Below are 20,393 nucleotides of genomic sequence, written 5' to 3' on the forward strand. Positions count from 1 at the left end.
AATTTAAAAGGAATAATTTTTGATTTATTTACTTCATATATTTATGCATATAATGACAAAATGAAATTTATAAACTTAACATTCCAATACATATAAAAAGGTTACACACTGTCCTAAACGAGACTTTTTTAAAAGACGAAATACCTACGCAGAGGTTACACAGAAAACAAGTCCACAAAGGGACCAAATACTAGGATAGATGTCCTTGCAGGGACTGAAAAGGCAAGTCCACGCAGGGACTGAAAGACAAGTCCACGCAGGGACTGAATACACGATAAATGTCCACACAGGGACTCGATTGAAATAGGAAATACAATAGTACATATAGAGACTAATGATCTCGCTTCTTCTTTCCTTTTAACAAGTTTGCTAGGCCTTTGAGGAATCCACGGTTGTTCTTACGTTCTTGCTCAAAATCTCGTTCCACCCTGTTTAGACGGTGGAGGATTTCTTCCTGTTCTGGTGGGGAAAAACGCAACTGCTGCGATAAGTGCTGAGCCGGAGGTCTAGCAGGTATTGGATACCCATGAGTTGAGTATCCCATTCCCCAAGGTGATTCATAAGGTACCTCAGGATGAAGGGCGTGGTAGTTTGCCGCCGCTTCTACGTATGGGTCGACACCAATATAGTTGTAGTGAGTGTGAGCTGGCTGCTCAAACGGGTTGTACGCTGTGGAACCGGCGTATGTAGGTATCGGGTTATCATAACCAAATGGTGGCGGAGGTGGTGCAACTGGTGCAGAATTCACCTCTGCAGCTGGGTTAGAAGGTCCACCCATTTGTGGGTCTTCATGCAGTGGCGGATAATGACTGCCACTGGAGTGTCGAGGGGTGCTAAAGTGAAAATCCCCTCTTCGTGCGGATATCCGCGCGCCTGTTCTCCTACGTCTTGGAGGATCTGGAGGTGCTTGATGAACTGGCGGCGGTGGAGGCGGTGGCGTGACTGCCACGAAACGCGAATCCTCGGAGGGATCCTGCTGCTGCTGTTGCTGTTCATGAGGCGATTGATGGTGAGAGGGTGTAAAGTACCACTCACACTGGTTGAACCTCGCCTGATAACTGTCTGGACCCTGATAGGGTGTTCCGTGGAAGGATGATCCATCAGAGATCTCGATAGGATGGTTGGGGGTACCTCTTGCAGGTTCGACAGGATCCGTGTCCTCGTCCATGTCCATTGCATTGTCTTCGGAGAAGTGGTCCTCTGGTCCTAGAGGGTTAAAACCTACTGGTTCTTGGACAAAGTTTGCCGGGAAAGAGTGGTGCGAAAGGGATCTCTGGAGAGGTATATATGAAGGCTGAGGGTTATTGGGCTCGTTTTCTGAGTTCGGCCCAAAAGAGTGACGGTAGGAAGGTGTTGAACTGTGTGAGGTAGACCGTCTAGCGGGCTCAAAGAGGTTCCTCCTGTTCCTCTGAGGTTCGGCACTCCGTGTGCTGGAAGGAGCTCGCATGTGTGAAGGTCCGGCCTCGTGATCATTGTGGGTAGTGATTGGCCCTTTGCCTCTTCCTCCTCTTCTGATTGCTGGTGGCATATTTCCTGCTTTCACAATTTGATATAAATAATAAACAATAAAGGACAACTAAAGCAACAATTCGGGATTGTCCTAAGTTCTTGTCTAGAGTCGATTATGTGCAATTGTGTCATTGAGATTAAACACAAAAGGATAGTGTTTAATTCACTCAACGTTGGCTCTGATACCAATCTGTCACACCCCGATTTCCACACGTTTCATCGGTGGGCCCGGTGGGGGATTACCGTGACGTAGTTGGCAACAATACAGTCAAACAACACAATATATATAAATGCACAGCGGAAGCAAAAGATAGATATATTTCAACTGAATGTTAATGTAATATCATGTATCACAAATAGTTGAAATAATCCACGGGGGATAAAAAAATAAATAGGAACATTGTTCAACAGTTTGACGTCCAAGCTTGCGAGACTTATTGTGGACTCTAGGAGAAAGCCAGCCTAGTTCGTTTAGTACCTGTAGTTAACCTTTTGGGAAAATACGTCAGTTTACACTGGTAATCACATTCAACCGACACTTTTGTAAAAGGTTTAATAAAAATTGATTTGAATGCACGTGGCACAAACTTTTATAACTTGGGATAATTATTTTAATATAATACTTGTAAACGAATTACATGTTTCTTTGCGTTCAGTAGCTTGTTCCGTAGACCGGGTTAAAGACTAATAGACACACCACAAGTATAATGCCCACAAGGTTAATCCTTAAGTGAGATACCATTTTTCATATGCAGCTGTCAGGTGTACGCCTACACCCCGTGCTTAGGTCGTGGCCATCTCGTAAGATGATGCCAGGGATATCCGGGACATGGTCATTAACCCCCCAAAGGCTTTAAGCAAACAAATAAAATTTTTAACGGGTCATCTTGACAATACTTAACCACTAATCGATTAAGGTCAAATGCCCGACCAAGCGGTATTCTATATACCGTACCCCAAGCCCGTATAGGGAAATAAGTTAAAAGTATTTACCTTTGCAAGTATAATTCACAAACAGCTAATGCAAGTAGCTTTTACCGGGTCTCCTATTCTGGAACGAAGGTTTATAATAACCTATTAGAATCCTAACGGGTCTTTGATTAAGCTTAAACTTAGACCGGTTAGTTTTAACGAAAGATACGGTTCGAACGCACGATTAAGCGAAGACCGGAATAAAATGTGATTTAGACCCGACAAGTTTGAAGACTTGTTTAATATGGGTAATCCAATCACATTCTGGATTTTGAGATAAAAACGACAAGGTTTGACCCGTTTCGGCTAATTTATGTAAACTAGTTACATAAACCGAACCGAACGCGTAATTGGCGTAACGGGTAACCGTAAGAGTCTTATATAGGTTTCCTAAGTCAATATGCTATAAAAAGGTTGTGATCTCAGTAGGATACCTTCCATTATGCCCATAACGAGTTTAATCCCATAATACGCCCTGTAGGGGTATTTTGGTCATTTTAAAGATTATAAAAGAGATTTCCGGGTTATATAGGAAATCTGAGTTTTCTGACCAGGTTATAAAGTTCAAAATACTTTATTTATTATATGAAATTAGTAGCAATTGGATTCGGGTCAAAGTACCATGTAGAACTCATTTTAGGTCCGAAAAGGGTATATTCGGTATTTACCGAACCAACGCCATAACCGCAGGTTACGAGCAGGTTAAAAAAATAATTAAAAATCTTTTAAAATCCCAAAATATTATTTTACATCAGTGTGTAAAAGGTTTGGTGTCGAAATTTGGGTCTAGATAGGCTTTATACTAATTGCGCTGTTTAATTATTAAAGTTTCCTTAATTGCGCTTTTTAGCATAACTCCTATTCTGGACCTCGGATTGACATGAAATTTTAGGGACATGTTTAGAAATCAGTAACTAAGGTTATTGTCCTTTCACATATCCAAAATTCTCGTTTTAAGGTCAAAAGGGCATTATGGTCAACTTTAAGCATATAACGGAAAATGTGCAAACGACTCGGACAAACAACGAACCAGCCACAGAGGGTTATACCATCATGTAACCTGGTCCTAAGAGAGTCCTAAGGCATATCTAAGTCATACCAAATCGGGTCAAAACTGAAGTCAAAGCAAAATTCAAAGTTTTGCGACTTTCGGTTCCGAACCGTGTCAAAACAGTAAATGGTCGGATCAAACAAGCTTAGACCAGTTATAATACTTATTATCAAGTTATATGAGTGATAAAACAGGTTACATGCCATCTACATTGTTAATTATGCGTTAAATCGAAAATTAGCATTCTGTTGACTTTTTCTAAGCAACTTTGACCCGACATTTGAACTAGTTAGAGTGGGAATCAGAGGGTGCCCTTTTAAGGGTTTAATGCCCACATAATTACCAACATATAACTATCTTTGATTCGACTAATCACTGGACCATTTGTGATTAATCGTTAAGTCAATCGTTAATTACGACGGATTGATTTTAAGCTAAAACTAAGCAAAAACTTAACTAAGAAGGGTTAAGCACACTTACTGAAGTCCTATGCACGACCAGGGATGCTTAGGGAAGACACTTGAGCTCCAGAAATGATCAGAAGTGTTGAATGAAGGTGTGGTTACAATGCTTGCATACAATGGCCTTTTATAGTGATCATGGATGCATTAGATCATGACACACAAGTTTACAAGTGTAACCAGATCATCAACAAGTGTCTCTGAGGCCTAGGGGTCGTTTAGGGGGTGCCCATGCTGATTAATAATGGCTCTAAGTCGGTTAAAATACCAAACAGTGCTTCTGTCCGCATTTTCTGTATCTTGCCATCTCACGCGGCCCGCGTCAAAGGTCCGTCAACCTTTACGCGGCCCGCCTGAATCTCTCTGACAGAACCAAATCTTTCTACTGTCCACGCGGCCCTCAAAAGCTCAATGTAACTCTTACACGGCCCGCTTGAGACCTGCTGTAAGATTTTTCAAATCTTTTTACATTATTGCAGCTGGCTTTTGGCGTTTCGAAGGGGTAACTTTGCACTTTGGGCCTTTCTTATTTACGTATAAGGGCCTCATGACTTTTACCCAACTTATTAATCCTCGGTTAGTTTATTACTACCTGAAAAGTCATAACTTTCAATGTTGACGCTTTTAACCCCTCATGTACGAATTCGATCATAACTTTCTCATTTTATAACGGGACTTGATGAAATTTACATCGTGCATTCTAGTGAGCATATTTTACCGTTACAAAGCCTCGAGTTTGTTAAAGGGTCACTCAGAGGTACAACTTAAACATGTTGACACATTTAACACCTATAGCTTGTAATCTCTCACTTTCTTCCACATTTCGTTCCGTATGATCCATGATTCATTCGTTTGAAGGTACGAGCATCATGTAGGGTTACTGTAAAGTATATTTATCCCTTGTTAACATTTTGAACCCTTGAATTCACATACTTTCTATGTTTGTCAACTTTAGTCCCTCTGTAGTATTTATTACCACGTGCAAACTTATGACACGTGTCATTACTTTATAGGACGCAAAATTTCGAGGTGTTACAGGTGATTTTGACCCGTTTGATTTCACTAGCGAATCCATCGCCCTTTTTGAATCAAACATATAGTATCCGAGTCAATTTAACCCGGTGAACTTTTAAGTGGAATCCACCACTTTCTTCATTTCTATACTCTCGACATTTCTACTTTTTCGTGTTTGGATACTACAAACGAAATCCTTCGTTTTTAGTATTATGCAACTTTATAACGATTTAATTATCATTCCACAACTAAGCATAAAAGTACTAAAACAAGATATTACGAAGCGAATAGCCGCGTACCTTTTCAAAGCTTTCCTTTTAAGCGGTTATCCGACCCGCCTTGTCCACTTGATGATCCACCCAAATCACCTATAAAATTTGATTCGAATATATTGTTTAGAACTCATGGTTCAATATTCGATATCTCATACTATTGTTTAATCAATTAAACGATTATTTCATACTTTTCAAGTATTTCAATTCATTCAAGTATTTTATCGAACATCTAGTGTGCATACTTAGTATTCTAACATTGTCATGTTCATGATTAATAACTTTAACCTTGTTTAGGCATAGTTATTCGATTCATATATCAAGAACACTATAATCACACTATAATTTGCATCATAACCATCAATCAACATCCAATATCACAAGACTACATGAATTCTTCACAAAAACCCATATACCCTTATATGACAAGTAATGAAACTCATGAATTATGACATGAATAAATCAGAATTTACCTATAACATCCATTAATTTACCACTAATTTCTGTTATGAGAATTCAAAATCATCCCAACATCATTATATCTAAAAATTTAACATACCTTGTGACCTACTAAGTATGAGGATCACAAATTCAGCCTTGATTCACCTTCAATTGGGTTTTATTTTTTGGATTTTGAGTGAATTTAGAGGAGTTAGGGTTTTGAAAGAATAAGAGTTCGTCCCTGGGTTTCTGATTGTTCTAGACACACACAAAGTGTGTGTCTTTGATGTTTATCCAGATTTTGAACAAAATATCTTTCAAAATTTACACAATTAGTCCCTCAAGTTTCCAAGTTAATACAATGGTTATAATTCTTTGATTTCCCCATCTTTTAAATTAAGAATTTAACTAGGTTAATTATTCCTAGTTTCGATTCTCATTATTTTATGATTAATATTCCAACTTATACATGTATAACAATATATATAGTTTAATAAATTTAGGGGTGTTACATTCAACAACGTGTCGGTGACGTCGTTCGGCAATACCGTTTTGCTCCGGTGTGTGAGGTGGTGTCGTGTAATGAGAGATACCTGAGAGACAAGATATGGTGAGAGACCTACATATTCACCCCCATTATCAGTGAATAACGCAACAATGTTGGTTTTTAAAAATTTTTCAACAAGAGACTTAAATTGTGGAAAAAGAATTTTGACATCAGATTTTCGTTTGATTGGGTATAACCAAATGTATTTGGAAAAATAGTCAACAAAAATGACATAGTATTTAAAGCCATCTATTGACGTTTTTACGTGACCCCATACGTCAGAGTAGAGAAGTTGTAGTGGTTGATTAGCAACAAAAGAATTTTTGGCAAAAGGTAGTTTGTGGCTTTTATTTAGTGAACATGAAGCACAATGAAAAGACTCATGGGTCACCTTATTACTATGAAGTCCCAATCTAGAAATTAAAGACTTAAACACTTGAAGCGATGGATGTCCAAGTATGTGGTGCCACATGAGAAGAGAGTTTTTTAGGTGTTGTTGACTTGAGGAGACAAGGAGATTGGTCCATAGTAGACATCATTGATGTTCACTCCTCGCATGCGACGCGCCCCCGTGCGTAGATCCTTGACAAAAAAATGATAGGAAAAAATTCAACAGAAACACGATTAGTACGACAAACTTTGGCAACGGAAATAAGATTATTTCGAAGATTAGGAGCAATTAAAATATTATTTAAAAGAAGTGGGCGAGATTTTGTTGGAATAGTTGTTTGAGCAATATGAGTTATAGGGAGAGTTTTACCATCACCTAGCACGATCTTATCGGGTCCTCCCTATTCGGAAAGAACGGTAAATTGTTGGTTGTTGTTCGCGGTGTTGTTAGACGCACCGGTGTCCCACATCCAAGATGGGGTTGTAGCCGTTGGGTGAGGGGTGGTGTAGTTAACAACCGGGGTGTTGTTATTTTGAGGCGAGACATTGTGTTCTCATAGGAAACGACTAAGTTTGCGACAATCTTTGGTGTCATGTCCGGGAATGTTACACTAGTAGCAATAGGTGTTGTTGTTGCGAGTCGGGCGAGTGTTGGTATTGGTAGTTCTAGATGGCCTTTGGTTTCGAGTTGTGGGTGGATTTGGGTTGCGTGTTGAGCGATTGTCATAAGTAGTGGGTTGACGGTTGTGGATGATTGGTTTGGCCATGGTGAATCGAAAGAAAAGAAAATGGAAGCGGACAGAAGGTGTTTGTCGAGTTTTGGATCGGAGATGGCTCAAGGGAGCTTTTAGGCTCTTGATACCATATAAACAATAGAAGTTTGTATTGAATCAAGATGATATTCTCATTATTTACAAATCAATATATAGTGGTACAAGAGTGAATACAATAATTATAAGAGCTTGATTCTAGGGAGAGAATTATGCAATGGTTACAAATCTTCTAGGGAGAGAATTATGCAATGGTTACAAAGCTTGTTGACTAAGAATAATTTGCAATTAATTGTGACTTAATTTGTCGTGTTGATACCTGGTAGGTATCCTATATGACGCAACCCTCCAAATGAATATGTTGTATTTAGCAGGCAATCACTTGCTCCATTTAATGACCTCCATATTCACATCCACCCCATTTTCAGTCAGTAACTTCTTGACCGAGGCCAATGAAAAGTGACCAGACTTCTCTCCGAGCCAGCTCCAGGTATCTAGGCGAGTAGAGGGACATACTGCAGCTAACAACGCACAACATTCATTTGCTTATGTTGACACAATCCATATGACCATACAAGTTACTAACTCAACTTCATTTTATTTTATTCTCAGCCTTGTTTACTTCTAACCTCCCCTTTATATATTATCAACTCTCAGTTTCATTCCCTTTAGCTTTTTCTCTCCAGGACCTTACAAAGTTGAAAAACGAATCAAGGTGGTGTAATTATGATTATATCAATGTATTTTTACAGTTAAGTCTATGAGGTGTGGAGGGCCTTGGGTTGAGGGCATTGCTCGACATGTGGTGAGAGTTGAATCCACAAGGTAATACTCAAAAACTAGGGGTATGGTGTGACGTGACTTAGCTTGGCGTGGCCACTGGCCAGCCATGTGGATTTTTTTTGGTTTGGCAACGGCTACCCCCATAGAAAGATAAATTATTATATATAATAATAACACTAATTATGTAACTATATACTCATTATATAAAAAATTATACAGATTATATTTATACAACTAATAGGCTTGTTTAGACTCACGGACCTAGTCGAATCGACATCGAAAGGTTAATTAGACTCAAGCCACTTTTTTAAGAAGCCCCAATTTATGTCTGAGCTCAATAAAGCTCGACTCATAATACTCGATTACTTTCAAGCATTAAACGAATTAATTTCAAGTATATTATATGTTTTTTTAACATGGATTCATTTCTTTTACTTGTATTGTATTGTATTTGCTTAACATACAAGTAAATATATCGGGTCTAGATTACCATTACTAAAATCCAGGGGGTTAAGTTGAATTTTGGTTGAACATATATTCAACGGGTTATTACTTAATTTTATAATATCTTTATAACTTATTATAAGTTCGAATAACTTATTATAAGTTCGAACACGGTTGCGATTAATGTAGGTTTATCTAACATACGGAAAAAGTTTATCAAAAACTGAATATTACATGGATTTGAATTCATGATAAAGTTTAGATAAACATTAAACATATCCAAATAGCAAATTTGAATTTATATAAAAAATTGGGAAACAAAATTTATAAAGAAAACCAAAATTACTTTTAATAAAAAAGAAAATAATATTAAACGTCTTCTTCATGTGAAATACCAACAATTACCCATAAAAACCCTAAAACACTTTATAAACAAACTTTTCTCAATCTTTTCATGCTTAATATTTATAGATCTCTCTTCCCCAAACTGTAATTTATTGGTATGTCTACTTTTCTTTTCCAAGTTTTTTATTATATTCAAGAAACACCCTTTTCATTCTTTACATAAATAAATGTGTAATTATGTAAGGTATCTTGTTTACTTATATGAAACAAACATGGGCCAAGATCTTGTTTATATATAGACGTAAATAATCATATTTGTAATTTTTTACCCTAAATCAATCAATTAATATTCTTTCATTCAAAGCTTTTCTTGATTCAATTCCTTCAATTCTTGATTTATATAGAACTATCACAAGATGCAGAAGACTCACAATGGTGCAACCACAAACCCTATTAGGGTTGCTGCCTCCTTCCCATCCCCCCCACCAACCACCGGAGTCCCCGCATGCGCGTCGTGCCGCCACCAGCGAAAGAAGTGCACCGAAAAGTGTGTTCTTGCACCGTTCTTTCCCGCGGATAAAACCCAAGATTTTCAAGCGGTTCATAAGGTGTTTGGGGTTAGCAATGTGACGAAACTAGTGAAGGATTTGAGTCGAGAAGATGCGAAAAAGGCTGTGGATTCTCTCGTTTGGGAAGCGAATTGTCGGCTTAAAGATCCGGTGTTGGGGCCATTAGGTGAGTTCCAAAGGGTTTCTGAAGAACTTGGTGCTTATAAGACACAATACCAACAAGCTAATATTCATCATCATCATCATAGACCAGTTCCCTTAACCCAAGGGGGGGTTATGTATGGTGGTAAATCTGCACAACATCGTTTGCTTGAATCATGGAATGGTGACAACAATGTGATGAACAATGGGTCGATGTTGGATTACATTCATAGTAACATTCATAGTAATGGTGATAACCCTCGTATGTATAATAACTATGGACCTTTGCCAAATGCGGATAAACTAAAACAAGAAAGAGATCAACAAGCTTCTTTGATTCATCCACCACAACATATGATGAACGACTTTAGTGCATATTACTAGCAAGGTATTTACTATCTTTTTTTCTGTTTTGAAGGTTAGCTAGGGTTCTAACTAAAGATGCTATTAATGTTTTGTTTTTATTATAAAAATCTTTATATAAACAAGAAGTTATGAATTAATTAGTTTTTGCTTTTAATTATTTTTTATTATAGTATATTATACTTAATCACTTCACTAGTAATGCAAGCCTTAAGATCCCTATATTTTCTTTTCTTCTCGCTCTCCATATAGGTATGCATTACCTTTGTATTTGAAGGTTGGGGTTTGAGTGAGTGTTTGACTAAAGTTGTGTTATTGTTTACTAAGCACGGCTTGCTGTCAATACTTTTAGGTATTTAATTTAGGAGAACATCACCAAAAACAGACAAATCTTAACCCATGATTTTAACAAGATAGGCGATGACTTTTTGGACTTAAAAAAATTAGCCAAAGAACCCACCAGAAAAAGGCAACACAAGCGGAGCCATCTAGCAACATCTTCAACGGTGATCAAAGTCTAAAATTCAAATCTGCCACATCATTTCAAATCTCAATCATTTTAAACGTATGTTTTCCTTTAATAATAAACTATTTCAAACCTCCACATCACACAACTTTTACAAAAAAAAAAAAAAACAAATTATATTTTATTGCATGTGAGTGTGCGGTCCCCACTAAACCAAACTGAACGCGTCCAATGTGCCAACCGAACATCAATGATCAAACTCCTCCAATGGTTGTGCTCATTTCTTTTGTGGGTTTGGTTTCCAGACTTGATGAGGTGGCAACCATTAAAGATGCTCTAAACAAGCTATAATTAACCCGACACAAAAACCTAGAAAAGTACTATGGGACAATATGGGTCCATAAAAACATACAATCAAAAGAATACACGTGTAATAAATAGCCGGTTCGGATATGAGTCAACTAAATTTTAGTTTGCACACTTATCTAGTCGACATGTTTTTAGCCTACTATTTTCTCGCCATACGTGTTGGATCATGTGTAATGGCCAGATCAACATGAGAGCCCCTCGGCCATATCAGCACCATGCCCACTGAACACCGCGTCGTAGTTCCGTGAGTGGGGCGTGATCCTTCCTTTTGGGAGCCACGTAACGAGTGTGGTGAGCAAACTTCAGTTAATTTTTAGTTTTTTTTTTTGTGTTTCGATTAATAAGATAATGATACTTGTAACTTGTCCATTACACATCCCTAACTAAAACAATGTGTCATGGGCTTGCGCCCACCGCCACATCATCCCAAAAGGGGTGATGGGTGGGTGGGTCGTTTCATGGGTGTGGGGCAGGAAGTCACACACAAACCATTTTTAACTATTTTGAAGTCACACACAAACCATTTTTAACTATTTTTTCACCCATTCGCAATTAACCACTTCACCCTTATTCCCTTTATTTTTATGTTCTTTGTTTAAATTAGTTAATGAAACCATTATACACTTTAGTGGAAACCGTGAGTGAAAACAATCCTACCTAAGCGGTAATGACGTGCCACCAACTTTTTTATTTTTTTAATGAAACCATTATGAATAGCCTTACTAACCTTTAGTGAGTGTGAGGGGGAACCATTCCTGCATACATGATGTCTACCTTGCTTCGCTTTTTTCACATTCTTTAAACCATTACGAATGCCCTTAGACCATCCGTAGTGGTTATGTGAATGTGAATAAAAACTTTTGCCTGCTTAGGGACACCCCGTCGCCTCATAATCAGGAGATGTATCCATACTCGCCCCATGAAAGAATTGTCATAGTATATTGTGAGTATGAAAATAAGTAAGTTAATATAGTGTATTTTAATTGGTAGAAAATAAAAAAAAGAAAAAACTAAAGAATAAATCTTTATATTCAAATGGACTCTTTTCTCTATGGATGCACTCATGCTCTTCCATGGCCCTCCACGCCTTGGTGACGTGCAACACCCATCCATGCCTAGTTGGCACCCCATGCCCTGTCCGTGGTTGCACTCATGCTCCTTCAAGCAACGCCTCTCCACACGTTGGTGAGTATGGTATGCACTGCTCATCCATGCTTAGTTAGCACCCCATGTTCAAAAACTACAACAATCTCTGCTTAAGCTGCTGCTTCTTCTTCTTCTTCTTCTTCTTTTTTTTTTTTTTTTTTTTTTTTTTTTTTGCATAACCTTTTAAGTTTGTATATAAACTGAATTCAAAACTATATCATTGAAAACAATTTAACTAATCTATAACGAAAAATACTTTAGCATATTGCTAGCAACATTAGTAATTCATAGCTATTGAGATAAAATGCTCATAAAAGACTAATTTTCTTTTAGGTTTTCTACTTATTACTGTACAAATTTGTATAAAATTAAGAGGTTAAATATTTTTAATAGTTACTAAATGTTTGGTATATGTTATCTTCAGGTCAGCAAACGACCACGTCCTACAATAACTCCGGTTACTTCATGACAGCTTGGAACGCTTAGCCTATTGATTACCCTTTTTTTCTCATTTATTTCATTGTTCTTTTATTTGATGATACAAATGTAATGTAATATTGTTTCGGTCTTTAAACATCTTATTCCATTTTATATCTAAGAAATATATTGTAAATTAGTTAAAATTTGTTTTGTATTAAACGTGATATATTTATAATCAAACAATATTTAGATTCATCTTGTAACCAATTAGGTTGCAAACTTGTCTTTTCATGATGATGGTGAAGGATATAATCTTAATATTTTATATGTTCAAGGGGGTATTCGTGAGGTTAATGATAATTTTAGGGGAATTATCGGTAAGTATTTTAAAGATATTTGTATTAGTTTACTAGTTAAAATAAGGTTAATTGTTAGGTTATTATTTGTGGTTTTGATTATATGAAAAGCGTGACTTAGTGTACACCATAGTCTCTTGTTCTTTTCTTTTGTATATGAGTAGTGTGGTTACCAATCCAATTGCTACAATAATTGGTATCGGTGCCAAGACTAAAGACAAAGATTGAGACGTGTTGAGAAGAATGGATATCATCAAAGAAGAAGACTACAAATTACGTGAAAGACTTTTAAGAGAAGAATTGTGTGTTCGTTGAAATTTTGGGTAAAAGTGAGATGAGATTGCGAGAAACCATGTGTATGATAAGTATCCGAATGAAGAACCTATTGGCTTGGAGATTCAAGGCTGGAAAGAAGACATTTGTGGCTCGTGTACAGAACACCAAGAGGGGACTTGTGTGTTAATCAAGGTTCTAGGCCAGCTGGCCAATCGATAATTCCCGAGTGGAGCAGTGTAAAGTCGATCAAAGGAGTTTATATTACGGGTTGAATCTAAACGGTTCAACGAAATTTGTGTGATTCAAGAAGGTTATTGCCACACCCCCAAAATCCACACGCGGAGTATCACCGCTTGGAGGCGTGACTGACCAGGATCAAACCACCAATCATATTGAACATTGCAAGTATTAAATAAAGTTCAACCCATCAATATAAAAGGTGTTCAAAACAAAACATAGTTAAGTGTTTAGCGGAAGCATAAATGTGAAAACCCAAACATAAGTACTAAGTTCAAAATGTCATAATGTTTTTAACATGGCATCCACTGTCCTTGTCCGACAACGACTGCGCCTCCCAGTGCAAGCTCCATGAGTACCTAATGTCCTGCAAGGCATGTAACAGAGAGTCAACAACAACGTTGAGCGAGTTCACAGTTGATTGTTTAGTTAATGAGTTCGTTTTGCAGAAATTGTAAGTTCGTTTCATAACCATGCGTTACCCAGTACCCTTGTTCCCAAACCTTTACAATGATAAGTGGGGGCTTCCCATGTTGTATGTACTAGACTAGTCGTATCTATATGTGTCCTTCCCAATCCGAGGACAGTGGTAAGTTGAGTTTACGTAGGTTTTATGTAAGTGGCCTTCCCTAACCGAGGACAGTCATATGTAGCGAGTACGTAGGTTTAGCGTTGGTGCCCTTCCCAAACCGAGGACAGTAGTACGTAGGTTTTACGTAGGTTCTAACGAACTCGTACAAGAGGTATTCTGGTATGCTTGAGGACCTTAACATCTTGGTCCGTGATTTCAACTGGTTCCTCGACGAATCACAACTGATCGTCGATAGTGAGCTCCTTCAAAGGAACTATAAGGGTCTCATCTGACAGACATTTCTTCAGATTTGACACGTGAAATACGTTGTGAACTCCACCGAGTTCTGCTGGTAGGTTTAGCTTGTAGGCCACCTTGCCTATTTTTTCGATGATTTCGAACGGTCCAACGTAACATGGGTTAAGTTTTCCTCGTTTGCCAAAACGAACTACACCTTTCCACGGTGAGACTTTGAGTAGCACTCGATCCCCAACCTGGAACTCGAGTGGTTTTCTGCGCGTATCAGCGTAGCTTTTCTGACGGTCACGAGCTGCCGCCATTCGTTGTCGTATCTGTGCAATTCTTTCCGTTGTATCTACTATAAGTTCTGGACCCGTGATCTGACTGTCACCCACCTCTGCCCAACAAAGAGGTGATCGGCATTTACGCCCGTACAATGCCTCAAATGGAGCGGTTTGAATGCTGGTGTGATAACTGTTGTTGTACGAAAACTCCACTAACGGGAGATGTTTTTCCCAGCTATTGCCGAAATCGATTACACATGCCCGGAGCATGTCTTCTAGGGTTTGAATAGTGCGCTCAGACTGCCCATCTGTCTGAGGGTGGTAAGTTGTCCTCATGTCTAATCGAGAGCCAAAGGATTTGTGCATTGCTTGCCACAGTTCCGATGTGAAACGTGCATCACGATCGGAAATAATAGAGGTTGGCACCCCGTGCCTCGAAACCACTTCTTTTAAGTAAATGTCTGCTAAGGTAGAGAACTTGTCTGTTTCCTTGATAGGCAAGAAGTGTGCAGACTTCGTGAGTCGATCCACGATCACCCAAATGGTATCATTTCCACGTTGAGATCTAGGCAGGCCAGTAACAAAATCCATGGAAATTTGTTCCCATTTCCACTGTGGTATCTTTGGTTGTTGAAGTAGGCCTGATGGTTTCTGATATTCCGACTTGACTCTCGCACAAGTCAAACATTTGCTGACGTAAGTCGCTCTGTGGGCTTTCATACTAGGCCACCAATACGTAGTTCTGATATCATGGTACATCTTATCCGAACCTGGATGTACTGAGTAGCGAGACTTATGTGCTTCATCCATCACTAGCTCGCGTAAGTTTCCATAATGTAAGTTTCCATAATGCAGGAAGACTAGACTGGATGGTAAGTTGAAGTGCTCGCACGCGTTTAGGTGCAGTATCCTTTCGACTGAGAGCGTCGGCCACAACATTGGCTTTGCCCGGATGGTACTTTATCACGCATTCGTAATCGTTTAAAAGCTCGACTCATCGACGTTGACACATGTTTAATTCCTTCTGTTTGAAGATATGCTCGAGACTCCTGTGATCGGTCTAAATAGTGCACTTGGTACCGTACAGGTAATGCCTCCATATCTTGAGCGCGAAAACAACAGCTCCCAGCTCCAAATCGTGTGTAGTATAGTTTCGTTCGTGAACTTTAAGTTGACGTGAGGCGTAAGCAATGACTTTATCCCATTGCATCAACACACAACCCATACCCTAAATTGATGCGTCGCAATAAACTACAAAATCGTCTGTGCCTTCAGGCAATGAGAGAATAGGTGCGCTGCAAAGTCTACTCTTCAAATGTTGGAACGCTGATTCTTGAGCATCACCCCAACGATAGGTGACCCCTTTCTGAGTCAGTAGAGTAAGTGGCTGCGCAATCTTCGAGAAGTCTTTGATGAACCTTCTGTAGTAACCCGCCAAACCCAAGAATTGGCGTATTTCCGTTGGTGTGCGAGGTGCAGGCCAGTTCTTAATCGAGTCTACCTTGGACGGATGAACGTGAATCCCATCCTTGTTTACCACATGGCCTAGAAAGTGGACTTCACGAAGCCAGAAGTCGCATTTCGAAAACTTGGCATATAACTGTTCTGTTCGGAGGAGTTCTAAGATAAGTCGTAGCTGCTGCTCGTGTTCCTCCTGACTTTTAGAGTAGATCAGGATGTCGTCGATGAAAACTATAACAAACTTATCCAGGTAAGGCTTGCATACTCTGTTCATAAGATCCATAAAAACTGCAGGCACGTTTGTTAACCCGAATGGCATGACCAAAAACTCGTAGTGGCCGTAGCGAGTTCTGAACGCTGTTTTGGAGACGTCCTCGTCCCGGACTCTCAGTTGATGGTAGCCTGACCTCAGATCAATCTTTGAGTAATAACTCGACCCTTGAAGTTGGTCGAACAAGTCATCGATGCGTGGGAGTGGATAGCGGTTCTTCATGGTCACCTTGTTGAGTTGGCGGTAATCTATGCACATACGGAAGGTACCGTCTTTCTTCTTAACAAACAACACTGGAGCTCCCCAAGGCAAAGAGCTAGGACGAATAAAACCGTTATCCAAGAGCTCTTGTAGCTGTGTGGACAGTTCTTCCAATTCTGATGGAGCTAAGCGATACGATGCACGAGCTATTGGTGCTGCTCTAGGAGCTAGCTCGATCTGGAATTCGACCTGGCGGTGAGGCGGTAGTCCAGGTAAATCTTCAGGAACACTTGAGGAAAATCACGTACTACTGGAATATCCTCTATTCTATTCTCTTTCGTTGATGCGTCAGTGACAAGTGCTAAAATAGCGGTGTGGCCCTTTCGCAAACACTTCTGAGCCTTAAGAAAGGAGATGATGCCTACCACGGCACTACTCTTGTCGCCTTGAATCTCGAGAGGTTCTTTACCAGAACGGGGAATACGAACAATCTTTTCCTTGCATAGGATCTCTGCTTGTTGTTGGGATAACCAATCCATCCCGATGACAATGTCGAAACTACCCAGAACTATAGGAATGAGATCGATAGAGAGTCTGACCAGCGAGGACAAGATTACAACCCTGAACTATGTGTGTGGCCTCTAGACTTCTACCATTTGCTAACTCTACGACATGCTTGGTGTTCAAAAGTGTTGCTGTGCGCTTGAGCATTTGACTAACTTTTAGAGACACATAACTGGTATCAACACCCGAATCAAATAAAACAGTAACATAAAAGTCGTCGAGAAGGAACTTACCCATCACCACGTTAGGATCATTCCTTGCTTCACCCTGACCCAGCACGAACGCACGACCCCTAGCACCGTTGTTATCATTGTTTCCCCCATTGTTGTCCCGTTATTGTTCCCGTTTCCTTGGTTGTGGTTCTGATTCTGGTTCTGATTTAACTGTGGGCAGTGTCGTTTGAAATGACCTTCAGCGCCACAATGAAAACATCCTCTGTTGCACTGTTGCCGTTGCTGATTCTGCGGTGCTTGCTGTTGCTGCTGGCGATTCTGATTTGCAGGCCGGGAGCTCCTGCAATCTTTAGCCTCATGACCCATCTTGAGACATCTCTGACAACGTCCCCTGTTGCACTGACCACTGTGGTGTCTGTTGCATTTGTTGCACTTTGGGTGGTTCCCTCGATATCCACCCTGCCCCTGACTACCAGAAGATTGCTGACCAGGACTCTGGTAGTCATCAGTCTTTCGCTGCTGTGCCTGGGACTGAACTGTAGTCGAACCTTTGCTGGAATCCCCATCCCATTTTCGCTTGTTGTCACTGGGAATAGCAGGAGTAGTAGTGGTAGTAGCACTGATGCGCTTAGGCAGCCTGTTCTGTTCCACTGCCTGGTCTGTGAGACGATGAGCAAGACGAGTAACATCCTGGATAGTAGCAAGGTAAGCGGAGGTCACATGGCTTTGAATCTCTGGTACTAAGCCTTTAAGGTACAACTCAATGCGCTTGATAGGAGGGTCCACCATAGTTGGACACAAGATGGCCAGCTCGTTTGACCTTTTCGTATACGCCTCTATCTCTGACCCTGTCATCTTCAGGTTAAAGAACTCCACTTCCAACTTGTGGATGTCATCACGAGTGCAGTATTCCCGCTTGATCAATTCTTTGAAATCGTTCCATGGGGTGGCATTTGTAGCCGCCAACCCCAGCATCTGAACTTGCGCATTCCACCAAGTCCGCGCAATGCCTTCGAGAGTACCAGTGGCATACTTCACCCTGCGAGCCTCAGGGCACTCACACATCTCGAAGACCAATTCGAGCTTTTCAAACCAGTGGAGGAGTCCAACGGCTCCTTCTGTGCCACTGAAAGTGCTAGGACGACAGTCCATAAACGTCTTGAACGTGCATACAGGTGGCTGGGCGTTCTGACCTGTTGTGTGCGTGAGAATAAACAAAGTTAAGCACAAGAGTTGGTTCACGAGAGTAGGATCTAGAGATCCTAGAGTAAGTTATAATGGCAGGTTATACCTCCTGCCTGAGCGGCTGCAAGTGCCGCAGCAACTTGTTGGTTGATCAAAGCCGTCAACTGGGCTTGAGTCATGTTAACACGTCCACTCATGATCTTCATAACAAAAGGGAAACATGAGTGAGAGAGGTTCGCGAAAGTGCGATGACAAAAGAGAGTAAGCACACACGTGTTTCAAACGATAGTTGCTACATTTATCTAAGCATACCATGAGCAAAGTTCTATGTAACTAGTAAGTAGGCAATAAAACATAAACCATATCACCTAGAAATGTGAGTCTTGCACGTGGAGCGAAGCGTCGTTGTGGATCGTTGAGCACTGTTCTGGTTATAGTCTGGTTTTAACAAAAACTTTCTCCCCTTATTAAAACCAAGTTCACTATAACCAATGGCTCTGATACCAATCTGTCACACCCCCAAAATCCACACGCGGAGTATCACCGCTTGGAGGCGTGACTGACTAGGATCAAGCCACCAATCATATTGAACGTTGCAAGTATTAAATAAAGTTCAACCCATCAATATAAAAAGGTGTTCAAAACAAAACATAGTTAAGTGTTTAGCGGAAGCATAAATGTGAAAACCCAAACATAAGTACTAAGTTCAAAATGTCATAATGTTATTAACATGGCATCCACTGTCCATGTCCCACAACGACTGCGCCTCCCAGTGCAAGCTCCATGAGTACCTAACGTCCTGCAAGGCATGTAATAGAGAGTCAACAACAACGTTGAGCGAGTTCACAGTTGATTGTTCAGTTAATGAGTTCGTTTTGCAGAAATTGTAAGTTCGTTTCATAACCATGCGTTACCCAGTACCCTTGTTCCCAAACCTTTACAATGATAAGTGGGGGCTTCCCATGTTGTATGTACTAGACTAGTCGTATCTATATGTGTCCTTCCCAATCCGAGGACAGTGGTAAGTTGAGTTTACGTAGGTTTTACGTAAGTGCCCTTCCCTAACCGAGGACAGTAGTACGTAACGAGTACGTAGGTTTAGCGCTGGTGCCCTTCCCAAACCGAGGACAGTAGTGTAACACCCCGTGTTACCAAATGTCAAAGTCAAAGTCAAAGTCAAGATTGACTTCTTTGACTATAACTAGTCTATTCTATGTTGGAGTTTTTTTTTTTCTGTTAATTGTATTATGTGGAGTAAGTGTTGTTAATCAAAATAATAATCGAACGTTTATTGACGTGAACCGACCTACGACATTGAATAGTAGGAAGTAACAATGCGATAAAGTCAACTAATCAATAATCAAGCTAATCGAATCATCATTGAACTCGAAGCTCGAATTACGCGAACTTTGGTTGTTATTATACGTGTGTGTGTGCCTTATGTGTTACTTGTGCATGTATAATTTATGTTATGTGTGGTGATCAATCGAATCAATCGAATCGAAACCCGAAACTCAATCGAACTCAATCAAAATTCAAGCTATGACAATTGGTGGAGAAACGATTACGCGAGATATGGGTGATTGTATGTTAGATATAGTGATTGGGACTAAAAGTAATTTGAATTGGAAACTCTATCGTATTCGCACCATCTTCAATCGAAATCGAAATATAAAAAATTGTCGCACCGAACGTTCAAGACAGGCTGTTGATCGATCAGGCCTTCAGCCGATCGAACAGCCCAGCCGATCGGACGGACTGTCCGATCTAGCAGGCTGTCCGATCGGGATGCCTGGCCGATCGGCCAGCCCTTTCCTTTTTGGGAAGCCTATAAATAGCCTTGTCATTGTCATTCTTTCCACTTTTGGAAACTCTCTGACCGACCAGCTCGTGCTCTCCTTCTTTTCTCAGATTTCTTCCGATTCCAGTAAGTTTTCATCCTAAATCTTGTACTTCCTTGTTCTACACGCACTCCTACACCTTTCTATCTTTCAAATCTTAACTTTCAACCATGAAATCATCACGATTCAAGCATTGTAGGATGATGTCTTCATGGTGCTCTGGAAGAACTTCATGTTTTGACCTCAATCCACCACGAATA

At 40.0% G+C, this 20,393-nt stretch overlaps 1 protein-coding gene and 1 long non-coding RNA gene across 2 annotated transcripts in view; one reads left to right on the forward strand and one right to left on the reverse strand.

Annotated features, from left to right (window-relative positions):
* The window catches only part of LOC110922462, a 14,381-nt gene extending 8,427 nt beyond the window's left edge, over positions 1 to 5,954 (reverse strand). Inside the window, exons 1-2 of the long non-coding RNA XR_002583178.2 lie at positions 5,839 to 5,954; positions 5,307 to 5,375 (exon numbers count right to left, since the gene is read on the reverse strand). This is a non-coding gene — a long non-coding RNA (uncharacterized LOC110922462). The remainder of the gene's footprint in view (positions 1 to 5,306; positions 5,376 to 5,838) is intronic.
* A 3,316-nt stretch (positions 5,955 to 9,270) lies between these two features.
* Positions 9,271 to 12,641, forward strand: LOC110923154 (LOB domain-containing protein 2). The gene is made up of 2 exons (XM_022167328.2): positions 9,271 to 10,097; positions 12,478 to 12,641. The coding sequence occupies exon 1, from the start codon at positions 9,416 to 9,418 to the stop codon at positions 10,091 to 10,093; it is 678 nt and encodes a 225-aa protein (XP_022023020.2). The 5' UTR covers positions 9,271 to 9,415; the 3' UTR covers positions 10,094 to 10,097; positions 12,478 to 12,641.
* Positions 12,642 to 20,393: the final 7,752 nt, after the last annotated feature.

Source organism: Helianthus annuus, chromosome 17, assembly GCF_002127325.2.
Source record: "Helianthus annuus cultivar XRQ/B chromosome 17, HanXRQr2.0-SUNRISE, whole genome shotgun sequence".
Classification (NCBI taxonomy): domain Eukaryota; kingdom Viridiplantae; phylum Streptophyta; class Magnoliopsida; order Asterales; family Asteraceae; genus Helianthus; species Helianthus annuus.

Bases quoted from the DNA above. Each gene is read 5' to 3' on its own strand.
- LOC110923154 (XM_022167328.2), top strand. From the start codon at position 9,416: ATGCAGAAGACTCACAATGGTGCAACCACAAACCCTATTAGGGTTGCT.